The 15,487-nt window shown below is 47.4% G+C and overlaps 1 protein-coding gene across 1 annotated transcript; it reads left to right on the top strand.

Moving 5' to 3' along the window:
• The first annotated feature begins 4,907 nt into the window (after positions 1-4,907).
• Positions 4,908-6,186, top strand: LOC141613776 (uncharacterized). Its single transcript, XM_074432519.1, has 2 exons — positions 4,908-5,388; positions 5,525-6,186. Exons 1-2 carry the CDS (start codon positions 4,908-4,910, stop codon positions 6,184-6,186), a joined length of 1,143 nt encoding a protein of 380 aa, XP_074288620.1.
• The last annotated feature ends 9,301 nt before the right edge of the window (positions 6,187-15,487 follow it).

Here is a 15,487-nt window from a genome sequence, read left to right as displayed (position 1 = left end):
TCTGGGGGCCTTAGGTCTCCTTCTCCTGAGGTTGATGATCAGTATTTGGATGGTTTCTCGGATGATGACGATGGTGATGATGACGGTGATGATGAGGAAAGGACTCATCCTGATGAGGAGAGGCCGCAAATCCTGGACCACGGCGACGCCTGTAAGATCGGCCCTGATCGTGCTTGGACCCATAAGTTCGCCAGTTGTTCTGGTCCTGACTTTTTCGAACATCATTTCTCCTTCGGCAGGGAGTTATTCCTAGAGAGGGTCAGGCCGTCTGTTGCCCTCCCCCGGGTTGCATCGGCGTATACATGAGACACCTGGAGTATGGGCTCCGGTTTCCTCTCAATACATACGTTGCTGCTATAATTGAGGCGATGAACGTCGCTGTGGCACAGTTGCATCCGCTGGCCATTCGGACGATCGTTGGCTTTGTGTGGCTATGCCAGTTTAAGGGGGAGGCCCCAACGGTGAACCTATTCCGCCGGCTTCATCACCTTCGACTGAATGTTCAAGGTGGCAGGGGGTGGTATAGCGTACAGACCGAGCCAGGTTATATCACCGTCCCCAAGCTTACTTCCTGCAAGGACTGGAAGTCACGGTGGGTATATGTTGAGGTTCCAGGGGATTATCCACTTTGCCTCGGTCCTTCCAAAGACACACGTCAATTTGCGGTGCGAGAGCAAAGGGGAGCGTGAGAAATATGTCTCCCGGGGCAAGCTTAAGATGGACGCCTTGAAGGTCCCTCTTAATGCGGACGAACGGCGGGCAATGAAGTTGTTTGAGACTAAGAAGGATGGGTCGCCGAAGGGATGGATGCCCCCGACGCAGATCATTCTTCAAGATGAGCCGCTCTGCCACGTCGGCCTCATACCGGCCCTGGCACAGGGTGAGTGGGGTCGGTGTGAGGCCCATCCCTGCTTTTAATGTTTCTGTTTTTGAACCTTGATTTATTTCTTTTATTTAACTCTTGCTTCGTTTCTTTTACATACCGTTTTGGCCCGGATCTGTCTGAGTAAATCCTCAAGAAGATGGGACTTGACAAAGACAAGAATGTTGTCGAGATGCATCCGAAGGCCGACACGCGTGATCGCAGACCGGCGCCAAACGACCTCATGGACCAGCATTTGAAGGCCCTAGATTCGACGGCGGCCCAGGTGAAGGTTGCCGGTAACATACCGCGCCGAAAGCGAAAAACAATGTCTTCGGCGGCGACGGCGTCAACATCAGTTCCACCTCCAATCCTTTCAGTCCAAAAGGAGACGGTGGAGATCGTTGATATTACCGAGGAGGAGGTCACCTTGGCAGAGGAATCTCCTCTCTTACGCAAGAGAAAAGAGATCTAACTGTTATGCCTGCTGCCGCTGCATTGCTGCTTCTTTGCTACTACTCTGCTGCTATCGCTACCCAGTAGCCGAAAGAAATGGGTCCTCCGGCCAAGAAGGCCAAGCCTGGTACGATATCTAACCCGTGGCTCGGACTTAGCTTGGTTCATTAGGCGTTCCCGATGACAGCTCTCGGTATGTCCATGAATGTTGACATGGATGCTTTGATTGAATTTTTATAGATCAACCGCCGCCGTCTACCGGTCCCATCGAACGGCGTGCGAGAAGCGACTGCGTAGACGGGTGGTAAAGATGCCACCGTCGTCTCCTCCTTCCCCCGAAGCCTACCCCCGCCCGCATTAGGTCGGAGGGCCTAAGTTTGTCCAAGATGCTTTGGCAAAGTGGGTGATGTGGCGGTGCTCATATTATGGAGCAAGAAAAGGTCATGGCCGAAGTTGCCCCACGCCTTGAGCGGCTCGAGCTTGAGCTCATTGCGAAGAAGGAAGCCGAGAGGGCCAAGGCCGAGGTCAAGAGGCGGTCCTTGGCGAGCGAAAATTTAGGGAGGACGCCGAAAAGGCGCCCTTCTTTGAGAGAGCCAAGGTTGAGGCTGCGGGGGCTGAAGCTGCTAAGCTGCTGGAGGAGCGTAACAAGCTTCAGGCTGTCGCCAACTTCACTGCTGAGAAGAGGGACGAATGGAAGTCCATGTTTAAGGCCCAGGGGAAGGCGCTTCGGAATAAGAAGGCTATCATCGCCTAGAGGGAGTTGGACATTGAGACGCTCCAAAGCGTCATTCTTCCTAACATGTGCGCCCAATCGGGACTGGCCGAAGAAGCCGCCAGGGAAGTGATCGGGAGCTCTTTCTGAACGCTCCTTCCGTGGAAGAGATTTGACGAGCTGCTTGATGACAAGCTTGATGCTTAGGAGAAGGCCGCGGAGGCGAAGGCCGTTGAGGAGGCAAAGGTGAAGAAGGAGGAGGAGGAGGTCATGGAGAAGGCGGCCGGGATGCCAAGGCGAAGGAGGCCAAAGAAGTGGCCGAGAGGGCAAGGGCACGTGAAGCCGCGGATCTCCTTCGGGTCGCCTATCAAAGATGATGTCGCTGCGGCTACCGGTGGTGGCAGCAAGAATCGGCGGCATAGGGAGACGGCGACCGTTACCACTCACCCGGCATCTCGGATAGCTTTAGGCGTTCGGGGCCAACTATTGAGCCTTTCCTCCCCGCCATCTTTTGGCACTTCAAAGTTTTATGTCCTGTACCCTTTTCTTTGTTACTTCTTTTTTTTTGTAAACTTTGGTAGGTAGTGTTTAGGCTATCCCTATGGGGACTACCGTCGTCCGCATTCTTCTTACTTGTAATCATTTTCAATAAAGCTTGTTTATTGGCCCCCGGCTTGGCCGGGGCTTTGATCACAATCCTTCACTTGTCTTCTTACGTTATTAATTGAGCGCTTTTTTCGTTTTTACCTTCGTCTTGGCCGAGGCAGTTAGAATGCGTATCTCAACTGTGCTTAACGTTTTTTTTTAAACATGTGAACATGTTAGCGTATCGACCGTTGTGTCCCCTGCCAGGCCTTCGGTTGGCCAAGGCGGCTAGAGGTTACGGCTCGACAGCGTTCGTATCTGTAGACATATTGATCGCTTCCTCCGCAGGCCTTCGGTTGGCCGAGGCGGCTAGAATTGCGTCTCAACTGTACTTATACGTTCCTAAGGCATGTTGGTCGCTTTCGCGAGTATCAACTGCGCTGGTAGGGACTGCCGTGGCGTCTACTTCTTGGGGTGACTGCCTGTCTTGGGCCGTGGCGTCTACCTCGATATGACTAGGGGGGATAAACACTTTGATGGAAAACTTGGATGATTCTTCATTAGATATAAACACGCGTTGGGGTGCCAACAACAGTTTTGGACACCTCCGCCGCTATACAAAGTATTTCCTGAGGTTGTCGGTGTTCCAATGGCTCATCAAAGGCACACCCTCCATGTCCTCGTCGGTATGTACCCGGCCTCATTTCTTCAACCACTTTGTAGGGACCCTCCCAGTTGGCCGTCAATTTACCATGAATGTTTCCTTTGTTGGTGGCGGCCGACTTTCTTAGGACTAGATCCCCTACTTTTAAGTCCCTTTTGTGGACTCTTCGGTTGTAGGCTCTTCTCATTCGGTTTTTGGTATACTTTGCCAAGTTAAGGCGTGCTGTATCTCGGCTTTCTTCGACCAGGTCTAGGGAGGTTCTCAGACCTTCCTCATTTTCAACCGGGTTAAAGGTGGTCGTTCTGAATGTCGGCACCGCTGTTTCAATTGGCAGGACTGCTTCGGACCCGTAGACTAAGTGGAATGGACTTTACCCCGTTGCTTCTTTCTCCGTGGTTCGAAGGGACCACAGGACGCCGGGTAGTTCATCGGCCCATCTTCCCTTTAGGTCTTCAACCTTCTTCTTCAAACCGTTGAGGATTGTTTTATTGGGCGCCTCCTTTGTCCGTTGCTCTGTGGGTGGCAGACAGAGGAGTATGCAAATTTGATACCAAGTTCCTCCAACCAGTTCATTATTGTGTCACTCCAAAACTCTCGGCCGTGGTCAAATACCATGACTTGGGGTAACCCAAAACGAGTTATGACATTTTCCCAGATTACCTTTCTTACGGCCGCCGTGGTCTTGGCGGGTACCGCGACAGCCTCGACCCATTTGGTGAAGTAGTCAACGACGACAATCAAGTACTTTCTTCCTCCGGATGCCGTTGGAAATGGCCCTAGTAGATCCATCCCCCACTGTGCAAAAGGAAGGGGACTAAGTCCGTCTAAACTTGCGACCAATCTTCATCTTCTAGGGCAGTAATTTCCATTGTTATGGCTCGTTCTACATCATCAAGATCTCCAAAAAAACATAGAAATAGTTCTAGTAGTAATGAAGTAGTAAAAGGAAGTGATGGAAGGATAGGAAGTGAGACAAGGAAGGGACCAGAGGAGGAAGATGTGCTACGTACAAAACCCATGCATGAAGTGAATCCTGTACCTGGCTTATCATTTGAGGATGAGGAAAATCCGGATGCAAGCATCCAATGGGTAACCAAGAGAGGTAAAAAGAATGGTAAGTCTTCTGTAGTAGTAGAAACAGTTGATAGTAATGATGAGATTATTGATACTGAGATGGATGAATTGTTACAATTCTCAAGTGAAGATGTCAGTGAAGAAATTGCATATTGGACACAGGCTGTCTATTGCTTTGTGTTGGGTGCTAATCCTCCGTGGGAGGTGGTGCAGGGATATGTGCATAGAATATGGGGTCGTCATGGTATTGACAAGATTTCCTTCTTACCTAATGGTATATTCTTGGTGAGATTTAAGGAAATGAAGGATAAAGAGGAGGTGCTGAATGCTGGATATCATATGTTTGATAACAAACCATTGATAGTGAAGCCATGGCAGGAGAATGTTGATCTTCTAAAGGAAGAGGTGAAAGTAGTGCCAAAGATGGATTCGTATTCATGGCTTGCCTCGCAAGTTTTGGGGTCATGCTTACCCGCCATTCTTTGACCGGTTGGCTCATATGTAAAGTCCGATGTTGCAACCGGGAGAAGACAAGGTTAGGCTTTGCTAGGACTATGGTTGAGTTGAAGGTCGGGCAAGTGTTCCCTTCAACGATTAAATTTAGAGATGAGAATGGGCAAGTTGTTCAGCTAAAGGTTGAATATGAGTGGAAACCAGTCTTGTGTGAAAAATGTAAGGGGCTAGGGCATGAGAGTAAGAATTGCGTAAGGGATCGAACAGCGGGGGTCAAGTCAAAACAACTGGTAGGAAAGTGTGGAGACCAATCCCTAAATCCAGGGGGGGAACCTGCTATATCCGATAAAGAATTTCCTGCTTTGATCGTGATACCCTCTCGTGTGACTAAGCCAAAGAATCGGCTCATCAAGAATTGCAGATTCTCCAAAATCACCGCACAAACCAAAGAAATGCAGAGTCTCGATCCCAGAATCTGGCGGTTCGGGTTCTCATTTTTTCGTGATGGTAATCAGGAGGTTGAGGTTACAGATGTTACTAATGAAGAAGTAGATGAGGAGGAAATTCATGTAGAGGATATTGGTGACCCAAATATAAACTCATCCAATAATGAATAATATAGGGTTTTGGAATGTTCGAGGTATGAATAGTGTAAATAAGCAAAAAATTGTTAGAAGTTTTATTCAGAATAATGATGTTTGTTTATTTGGTTTGTTAGAAACAAAAATAAATGGTGCAAATGTAGGTAATATAGCTCATAATATGCTTGAGGGGTGGAGTGTCACAACTAATTGTAGCTTGCACAAAGGAGGAAGGGTATGGTTATTATGGAGGCCAAACATCTTTGAGGTTCAAATTATTCAATATGATCCTCAATTCATTCACTCCCATGTTACTGTGAAAGCTACTCAGAAAAGTTTCCTCCTTACTTTTGTTTATGCTTTTAATGAGGGGTCAGAAAGATTGGATTTGTGGGATAAACTTAGGACCTTTGCTATGCCCTATACTCCTTGGGCAATTGCTGGTGATTTTAACACAGTTATGTCACCTGATGAGGGATTGGGTGTTGCTACTAAACAGGAGGATATGGAAGCATTTGTTGACTGCCTAGCTGATTGTGGAATGACTGATATCCATGCTACAGGAGCATATTTTACATGGACAAATAAACAGGATCCTGAGCACAGGAAATATAGCAGGCTTGATAGATTCCTGATTAATCATGTTTGGTTAGATGCATTCCCTGATATGAATGCTCATTTCCACCCTGAGGGACTTATGGATCATACCCCATGTATTGTTAGAAATATTAAACTGGATGGTAGAAGAAATACCAGCTTCAAGTATTTTAATATGTGGGGTAGTGCACCAATTTCATGAGATTGTTCAAACACTTGGAGTCGAAAAATTGTAGGTTCTAAAATGTTTGGGGTGGTGAAGAAATTGAAAGCTCTTAAGGGAGAACTTAGGAAACCGAATGCAAAGAAATGCTTTTCGATGTTGAACTAAGAGCAAACCAAGCTATTATCAACCTGGAGAAAGTCCAATTACAAATTGAGGAAGATTATGATAGAACCGACCTAATAGCCGTTGAACTGCAGGCTCTGGAAGAGGTGAAGTATTGGTCTAAAGCAAGGGATAGTTTTCTCAGCGTGAAAGCAAAGACTCGGTGGATCGGTGAAGGTGACAAGAACACGACTTACTTTCACTCGCCATTAAGTCACGATGCCCGAGAAATAAAATTGTTCAAATTGAGGACCGGAGGGGTAATCTCTGCATCTTGATACGATCGGATTCAAAGAGCTTTCCCGAATTTCTATCGGGGGCTGGGTAGCAGCGAAGGGGACCGAACAAGTGAGAAGTGTGGTCTGCAGACGGGTCCTTTTGCACTGAGAAATCACATAGCTTCTTTATTAGCCCCTGTTACTAAAGAAGAAATTAAAGGGGTGGTGTTTGCTATCCCTATAGATAAAGCTCCAGGGCCTGATGGGTACACTAGTGGCTTCTTCAGAGATTCCTGGGAGATTGTTGGGGATGATATTTGTAGTGCCATAATGGAGTTCTTCACCTCTGGAAGTATGCTTAATCAGATTAATGCTACTAATATTACCCTCATTCCTAAGTGTGATAGACCAACTACGTGAGCCATTTTAGACCTATAGCATGTCAGTAATATGGTTTATAAGGTGATTTCCAAGTCATTGTGCAACAGACTAGCCCCTGTTCTTCCTGATATCATTCATGAGAACCAAGGAGCTTTTATTAAAGGCAGGTCTATCATTGAGAATGTGCTCATATGCCAAGATATTGTCCACCTGTATGCAAGGAAAGCAGTGACTCCAAGATGCTTGTTTAAGATAGACTTGCAGAAAGCTTATGACACAATTGAGTGGGACTTTGTAGAACAAATGCTTCAGGGGCTTAAATTTCCTACTCATTTTATTCAGCTGGTGATGCAATGTGTAAGATCTACCACTTTTACCCTATCCCTGAATGGGAGTAATTTTGGATACTTTAAAGGTCAGAGGGGATTGAGACAAGGGGATCCAATATCACCTCTTCTATTCACTATCTCAGTATGGAGTACTTGTCCAGTGATTAAATTTGCCACGAGATAGATGGCCATTTCAAGATCACCCTCTATGCAAGAATTTAAAGCTTACTCACCTCATGTTTGCAGATGATTTATTGCTTTTTGTAAAGGAAAACCTCGATCTATCCGTTGCTTATGAGGGCTTTCTCTTCATTCTCTAAGGCTTCGGGACTAGCAATGAATAATGCCAAGTCCGAAATCTTCTTTAATGGAGTTCTTGAAGATATTAAGGAAGGGATAAAAATGGTGATCTGGTTTCAAGGAAGGCACAATGCCATTCGATATTTGGGAGTGCCTATTAAGGCGGAAGACTAACAAAAACGAATGCATGCGTTTTACCGAGAAAATGGTAGCTAGAATAAGGGGTTTGGGAGCTAAAAAGTTATCCTATGCTGGTAGGGTGACTCTTATTAATGCAGTGCTGAATACCCTTCAGAATTATTTGGCTCAAATGATCATAATTCCCAAGAGTATCATAAACAACATCATGGCAATCTGTAGGAATTACTTATGGGATGGCTCCTCTGAGTACCATAGAGTTCCAATGGTAGCCTGGGATAAGGTTACATTGCCTAAGAAGGAAGGTGGATTGGGGATTAGACGAGCTGATACCTGGAACATAGCCACTATAGGCAAACTGGTTGATTGGATTTATTGTAAAGCAAATAGGCTTTGGATCAAATGGGTTAGTGATGTATATATCAAGGATCATGACTGGCATTGCTATACTCCTCCTACTGATGCTACCTGGGTGTGGAAGAATATTTGCAAAGTAAAAGACAAGCTAAAGACTGGTTATGCTAATGGCACCGGACTGAGTCCTAAAGGATATTCTATCGAGTGGATATGATTGGCTCTCCCCGATCACATTCATCGTGGATCGCCTGCAATTGTATGGAGTAATCGAACATTCCTAAGCATTCTATGACCACTTGGCTTAGAATGCAAGAGGGTATGAATGTGAAGAGCAAACTAGTGAGATTTGGATGTTTGTCCCGATGATTTGTGCTCGCTCTCGTCGATTCTGATCAAACAAACAAAGAGCATATGTTTACTTCCCCGTGTGTGTATCTTTGTCAAGGTTCAATCTTGCTTAGCAAAGTGGTATAGTGGTGGCTTCCCTACAGTGACTGATCTGATTGCAACTCAGAAAGATAGTATTCAATGGAAGGTCAGGGTAGCCATGTTCAATGTAGTTACATATTCTATTTGGTACCAAAGGAACAATGCTAGAGTTAATGATGTTTTGATGAGACCTGAGTTTGTGGCAGCACGAATAGAGGAAGATGTCAAGAGAAGAATGAAAATAAAGTGTGGAAATGTTGCTGATCAACCAGGCTGTGGTTGGCTGCAAATTATGGGAGTGATTTGATGCTTGTAATGGGATTTGATCCCTGCCCCTCTTGTAACTTTTTTCTTAGTTTTTGATATATAATATACTCACATTACACCAAAAAAAAAAGTACCGGCTGCAGGTCTCGGGAAGGTGCATGTATCACCGGAGCATGCATTTGACAGTTGTTGCACTTTTTGGTTTTGGCTCTGGAATCCTCAAGCATGGTGGGCGTATAGCCGGCTCGGAGAGCTTTGTGGGCTAGTGTTCTTGCCCCCATGTGATGACCACAGATGCCTTCGTGAATTTCTCACAAGATTAGCTCCGCGTCGGCCGGGCCGACACATTTCAAGAGTGGCCTTATTACGGACCTCTGTATAATTCTCCTTCAAACACCAAGTACCTTGTGCGATCCTCTTTATCTTCTCGCGAGAGACCGAATCCTCCGGTAACTCATTTGTCAGTTTATACTTCATTATCGGAGTCATCCACGTCGTCTCGGCCTCTATGTTGCCCACCATGCCGACGGTTTCAGTAATGCTTTTAGCATTCCTGATGTCCACCAGCAAGACGTTCGACCGACATTCTTGATGGTTGAACTGGCAAGCTTTGAGAGAGCGTCGGCTCGGTTGTTCTCGGACACTGGAATGCATTGTATCTGGAAAGATTTCAATTTTGAAGTGTCGGCTTTTACCTTTTCCAGGTACCTTGTCATCCCGTCGTCTCGAGTCTCGTACTCTCCTCGGACTTGATTAGTCACCAAGAGCGAGTCTGTTTTCAAAATGATGTGTTCCGCCCCGGCAGCTCTAGCTAACTCGACTCCGGTTATCACCGCCTCGTATTCGGATTCGTTATTTGAGGCCGGGAAGGTAAACTTCAAGGCATACTCAAACTCGTCCCCGTTTGGGGCGATGATAAGGATGCCGGCTCCGAGCCGTTCGCGTGGGAGGACCCATCGGTATACACCTCCCACATGTCGGGACGTGATTCTTCCCGATATGTGCACTCGGCCAAGAAGTCTCGCGCGGCGCTTGCCCCTTTATCGAAGGCCTCGGTTTGTCTTGAATGCCGTAGCCGGAGAGTTCCACCGCCCATTTGATAAGTCTCGCCGATTTTTCGAATTTTTCTAGGGCTTTCTCCAACGGCTGGTCGGTTAAGACCGTCACGGGATGTTCGTCGAAGTAGGGTTTTAACTTCCTTGCGGCAACGACGACGCAAAGGTCGCTTTTTCAATCGGTGGGTAGTTTCTCTCGGCGGCCCGGTGTATGGCGATAAAGTAAATTGGGTGTTCTTTGCTTGTTTTCTTCCCCGACAATTACGACCTTTGACCGACCGTGGCCGAGGTAATCGCTAAGTATAGGTATAGCGTCTCCCAAAGATCGGCCGGACGGGGTCGCGATGTCGAAGGTGAGCTTTCGATTGCCCGAAAGCCGTGCTCGTTGCTCCCCCCAAACAAATCCTTATTTCCCTTCAAAATCAGAAAAGAACGGTGTGCTCTTAGCGGCTGACCGAGAGATGAAACGGGCAAGGGCCGCCATTCTCCCGTCGGCGTCATAACTTCTTTTCGATTCCTCGGCTCCGTAGGTCCAATATTTCTTGGACTTTCTCCGGATTGGCATCAATTCCCCGCGCCGACAAGCACGCCGAGGAACTTGCTTGGCCGGACACCGAAGTTGCATTTCTTTGGGTTGAGCTTCATTCTATACTTCCTTAGTGAACAAAATGTTTCGTGTAAATCGGCTAAGTGCTCATTTGTCGACTTGCTTTTACAATAGCATCGTCGACGTAAGCCTCAATGTTTCGCCCTTTTTGATTTTGGAACACTTTGTCCACCAGTCTTGTGTAAGTTGCGTCGGCGTTCTTCAAACCGAACGGCATCATTTTATACATGTATGTGCTGCCAAGCACGGTGATGAATGCGCACTTAGGCATGTCTTCTTCGACCATGAATACCGATGATACCCCGAGAAGGCGTCCGGCAGCTCAAGATAGTGTAGCTGCCGTGTGGCGTCGATTAAACTATCTATTCGAGGCAAAGGATAGAAATCTTTGGGGCACGCTTTATTAAGATTGGTAAAATCTACACACATCCTCCACGCCCCCGATGATTTCCTCACCATTATAACATTAGCTAACCACTCAGGATAAGTACAAGGCATGATAAAGCCCGCCGCTTGTAATTTATCTACCTCGGCTTTGATGGCCTCATCCTTCTCGAGAGAAGTTCCTCATCTTCTCGCTTGACAGGGCGGCGGTGGAGAGTACGTTCGACTTGTGAACAATTACCTCCCGACCGACGCCTCGGCATCTCGGGCCGCCGAGTAAGCGAAGACGTCTTTGTTCTTTCTCGGCAGTCAGGAGAGCGGCCCTGAATTTTGGCTCCAGGTTGACACCGATTCACGGTGCGCCCGGGTCAATTTCCACTTCTTCGGTCTCGGCTCCTTCGACCATGCCGACAAGTGGCATCCATGAGTTCGCCCTCCCGTTGTTGTAAGGATGGGCTCTTCCCCTTCTCGACTTCTTCGCCACTTTGAGGGATTGCATGTTGCACCCTCTGGCAGATATCTGGACGTTGACTACTTCGTCTTTTTCGTCCTTTGAGACGAGTTTATGCGCTTCACCCCGGTCCGAGACATACATCAGTGTCAGGGCCCGGATGGACATTACTGCATCGGCCTCGCTCAGAGTGACTCGGCCTATGAGAACGTTGTAGGCGGACGAGCCGTCAATGACCACGAACTCAAATAGGACATTCTTAGCCGCATTCCCCTCGCCGAACATCACCGGATCCCGATTGACCCCTGGGGTACCAGTGCCGACCCCTAAAAGCGTACAACGGATTGGTGCGGGGCTCAAGTCCTCAATCTTGACCGAGATTGAGAAAGCACTCCCGAACATAATGTTCGTGTAGGCGCTGTGTTAATCGGGCACCTCTTGACCAGGTGGTTGGCTATGTCCAAGTGGACTACGAGTGGGTCGTTGTGCGGGGCGATGACTCCCTCGTAGTCCTTCTTCCCAATAGTTATGTCGGGGATGTTGGAAGCGGGGATCGCTGTTTTTGGCACAAAGTTGATGGCCTGATATAGCTCGTTCAGGTGCCGTTTGTGCCCATGAGCGGACCCACCATTCTCGTTGCCCCTGATGACAACATGGATTACTCTTATCCGTTCAAAGACGGATTTTTTATTTGAGCCGCCGGTATTAGTCTTTTGGCCTCCGCAACATATTTGCTTGAGGCTCCTCTTCCGGATCGGCTCTTCAATGGCATTCTTCGATGCTGCGCTTGTCGATTAAGTGACCGGTGTGGCGTGTGGTACTCACGATCGGCTCGTGTCACCGTCCCCCTCGCCTTGGGAGGCCTTTCCCACTTCTCGCCCCTCGCTCTTGCTCAGGGAGAAGACCTCGGCGGCAGATACGACCAGGGGGGTGTGACCATTGTACCGCTTTTGGTAGTACGGCCCCGATCTCCCCGGCGCCCGCCGAGTTCATTTCTGGCGGACTTGTCGGGCCGTGACCTATTCTTGTCACGGCGTCCTTCATCCGGTTGTCCTCCCGCGCTCTTCCTCTCTGGGTGCCCGGCCTCGCCGTGGCCTACCCGAGTCTTGTGATAGTCCTCCACCTTTATGGCTTGGTCGGCCATCTTCCCGGCGAGTCTAGGCTCGAGCCTTCGCACTTGATGAGCTCGTTTTTAAGTCCCCTCTTGGGAGGCCTTTCATCGGTCGAAGGCGAAGCCGCCACTTCACTGCTTCACTCACGAATCTGCTGAACCTTGGCATCGAACCTCTTTACATAGCTTCGGAGAGACTCACCCCCTCCCGTCGATAGTCGGAGATCCGATGTCTCGATGGCCCTCCTTTTATCGCAAGAATATCGGGCCAAAATGTGTCCCTTAGGTCGGCATAACAAGATACCGACCCATTGGGTAGCCCCTTGTACCAACTTTGTGCCATCCCATGCAGGGTCGTTGGGAAGACTCGGCACCAAACCTCATCAGGTTGCTCCCATACCGACATGTAAGACTCGAAAGCCTCGGCATGGTCGGTTGGGTCACTTTCTCCTTTGTATGATATGGGCGGCAACTTTAGCTTAGTCGGCACCGGACCTCTAGGACATAGGCACCGAGGGGTCGTCGACCACGTGTCGAATGACACACGGCGATCGGCTCCTCGCATCCTTAGTCCGGCTCCTCTCCCCGTGGAGGGAAGGGCTTCTTCTCCGACTTTGGTGAGTCGGACTTCTTCTCCGACCTCGGTGAGTCGGACTTCTTTCACTCCTCTAGGGCGAGGCCTCGTTGGTCTTTGCGGCGGCGACGCCCTCCTCCCGCGAGTGCGGGAAGGACTCGGTCCCCACGGCACTCTGGGTTCCCCCGGCGTCTTGACATGGTCGGCTTCCTCCAATGCTCCGTTCAAGTTTCTCGAGTCACTTTTTGGACCCCGGTCTCTCAGGGGGTGCCGCCGCTCTTGTCGTCGTGACAGTGTGAGTCGGCGTGCTACCCATTAGGTCCAGGAATAGCTTTAGTTTAGTCGCATCAACCACATGTCCCATGACAAAGACTTGGTCGGTGGGCAGCGGTGTATCTTGTTCTTTTGGCATCCCGTACGTCGTATCGGTGATACGGCCGGGTGGGACTGCCCGATTTCAGAGTTGTGGAATGTGTCATCTTGGAAGAATTCAGTTTCCACACGCACCATCTCTGGCTGTTTCGACATCCTCTTAGCTCGGCGAATGGGTTTTGGGTTTTTTTTTTGTTTGGGAATGATTTGACTAGCTTCTAGTATCTTTCCCCACAGACGGCGCCAATTGTTCCGGGTATAATTCCAGAGCAGTATTGTTTACCACGCAAGCTTGGTGAATGGATGTCCTTCCTTGCCTTGACTCTTCCTCTCGGTCTCTCCTGAAACGATGAACAAACTGAGGCCTCGGCTTTGCACCGAGCGTACTCACTCCGACGCTCAAGTCAGTGAACTTAAAGGGATTAAGTTGTATGTTACTTGACAAAGTATATTGTAGAGAGATAAGGGAGTTTATACCAGATGAATAGTGAGTTTTAGGTTAGATTGTGGATCCCCTTCTCAATGAGAGAAGTGGAGTATTTATAGACTTTCACCTTTTGTCACGTAGTGGCCAAGTGGCCAAGTGGCTAGCAGGTGGAAAGACTGTTCTACCCTCGGCCGAGGGACCCATGGCAGGCCGGCTGACTCCATGCCGAGGGGTCTTGGATATGAGTACGCGGATATGTCTCCCTACTGGTGATGGCTCACCGAGACCCAGTGACCGGCCGACAGGCTGCGTCGGTTAGGCGGTCTAACATGTTGACTTGCTGTCTCTTGATCCTTGACCTTGCTCAATATGTTGACTCGGTCAGGGGGTGCAGAATATGTCCCATCAATAACAATAATAATAATAATAATACTAATAAAATAATAATAATTATAATTATAATAAAAAATAAATAAACAAATAATATTAAAAATATTAATAAAAACTATTAAGTTTAACATGTGCAAAATTGAAATGGCCTGAATTTAGTGAAGCTGAAATAATCGAATCGAATGGAGCCGAGCAAATCGAATCGAATGAGCCGAATGAATAGAGTTGAGTTTAATCGAATCGAAATGAGCCGAATCGAATAGAATCGAGCCGAATCAAGTGAGTTGAAATTAAGCCAGAAAGAACAGGGCCTCAGTACAGATGAGTAATCAATATAGTATATTTGCTCACAATCCGGGCGAAGGTAATAATTTGCGGAGCTGAGTTTCTCCCCAAGAGGCGTTTACTCAGTAATAGAAAATAACACTGAGGAAGGACAGAAAAAAAAAAGAAAAAAACAAGAAGAAGAAGAAGATTTGCTACCCAAAATCAAAATCTTGGGTTCGCCGTTTTCTTTGCTGCCTTGACAAGTTTGCAAGAAGAACCCTAATCCACGCGCCAAAGTCAAGATTATCATCTTCATATAACCCCTTCTCACATCTTTCTCTCCATGTCCAAGCATTCCACACCCCTATCAAAATAACGGAAGTGGTTCATATTTAATCGGGCCCTTCATCTTTATTGAAATTTCCTTTCTTAACGGTAGCCTAACATCATAATGAGCCTTTATCCTTATCGAAGAATCTTCTTACAGTTTTCAATCTTTTTCCGGCCATCCAAAGGTAGGTCATAAATCCTGGCCGAACATTAGTACATGATACAGTCTGATATCATACGAGTTTCCATTGGTATTGGGGCCATTAAAAGTTAAAACACCAGACATAGCAATCAAAATGTCATGGTTGGCCCTCTAAAACCCCCTACTACATCCTTGTATCGAAACATGAAGGTTTTAGAAGCAGCATCAAGAACATAACCTATTACCTCTTGTTTTCCGCACCATAGTTTACACATTGTCAATTGTCGCTTTAATATTAACCGTGTTTGTCCCGACGGTCTTCCAACTAACGTACATTTGTATGGTCTTCTCATAGTCCGTTTCATCTCCAACATCACAAACAAAAACTTCCTCAACACATCCACGTTTTTCACTACTAGTAGCTAGAGCAAAGTTTAAAGGTTTATGACAGGAGTAGATCGAAACAGCCCCGTTATGAGGAGGTAGGAACTATGGAAAAGAGAACGAAATACCGTTCCAATAGCAAATCCTAGAAACGGACCACTATTCCCGTTGTTACTTATTGTGTTTAAGGTCAAATATAAAAGTCAGTCAAATAGTCGAATTTTAAAAAATAAAAAACTGAGTTTTTGCAAGTGTGTGAAAA

The sequence above is a fragment of the Silene latifolia genome, chromosome 11, assembly GCF_048544455.1.
Source record: "Silene latifolia isolate original U9 population chromosome 11, ASM4854445v1, whole genome shotgun sequence".
In the NCBI taxonomy this organism is placed as follows: Eukaryota; Viridiplantae; Streptophyta; class Magnoliopsida; order Caryophyllales; family Caryophyllaceae; genus Silene; species Silene latifolia.
The sequence above is the reverse complement of the archived record's forward strand: the minus strand, read 5'-3'. Positions and strand labels throughout refer to the sequence as shown.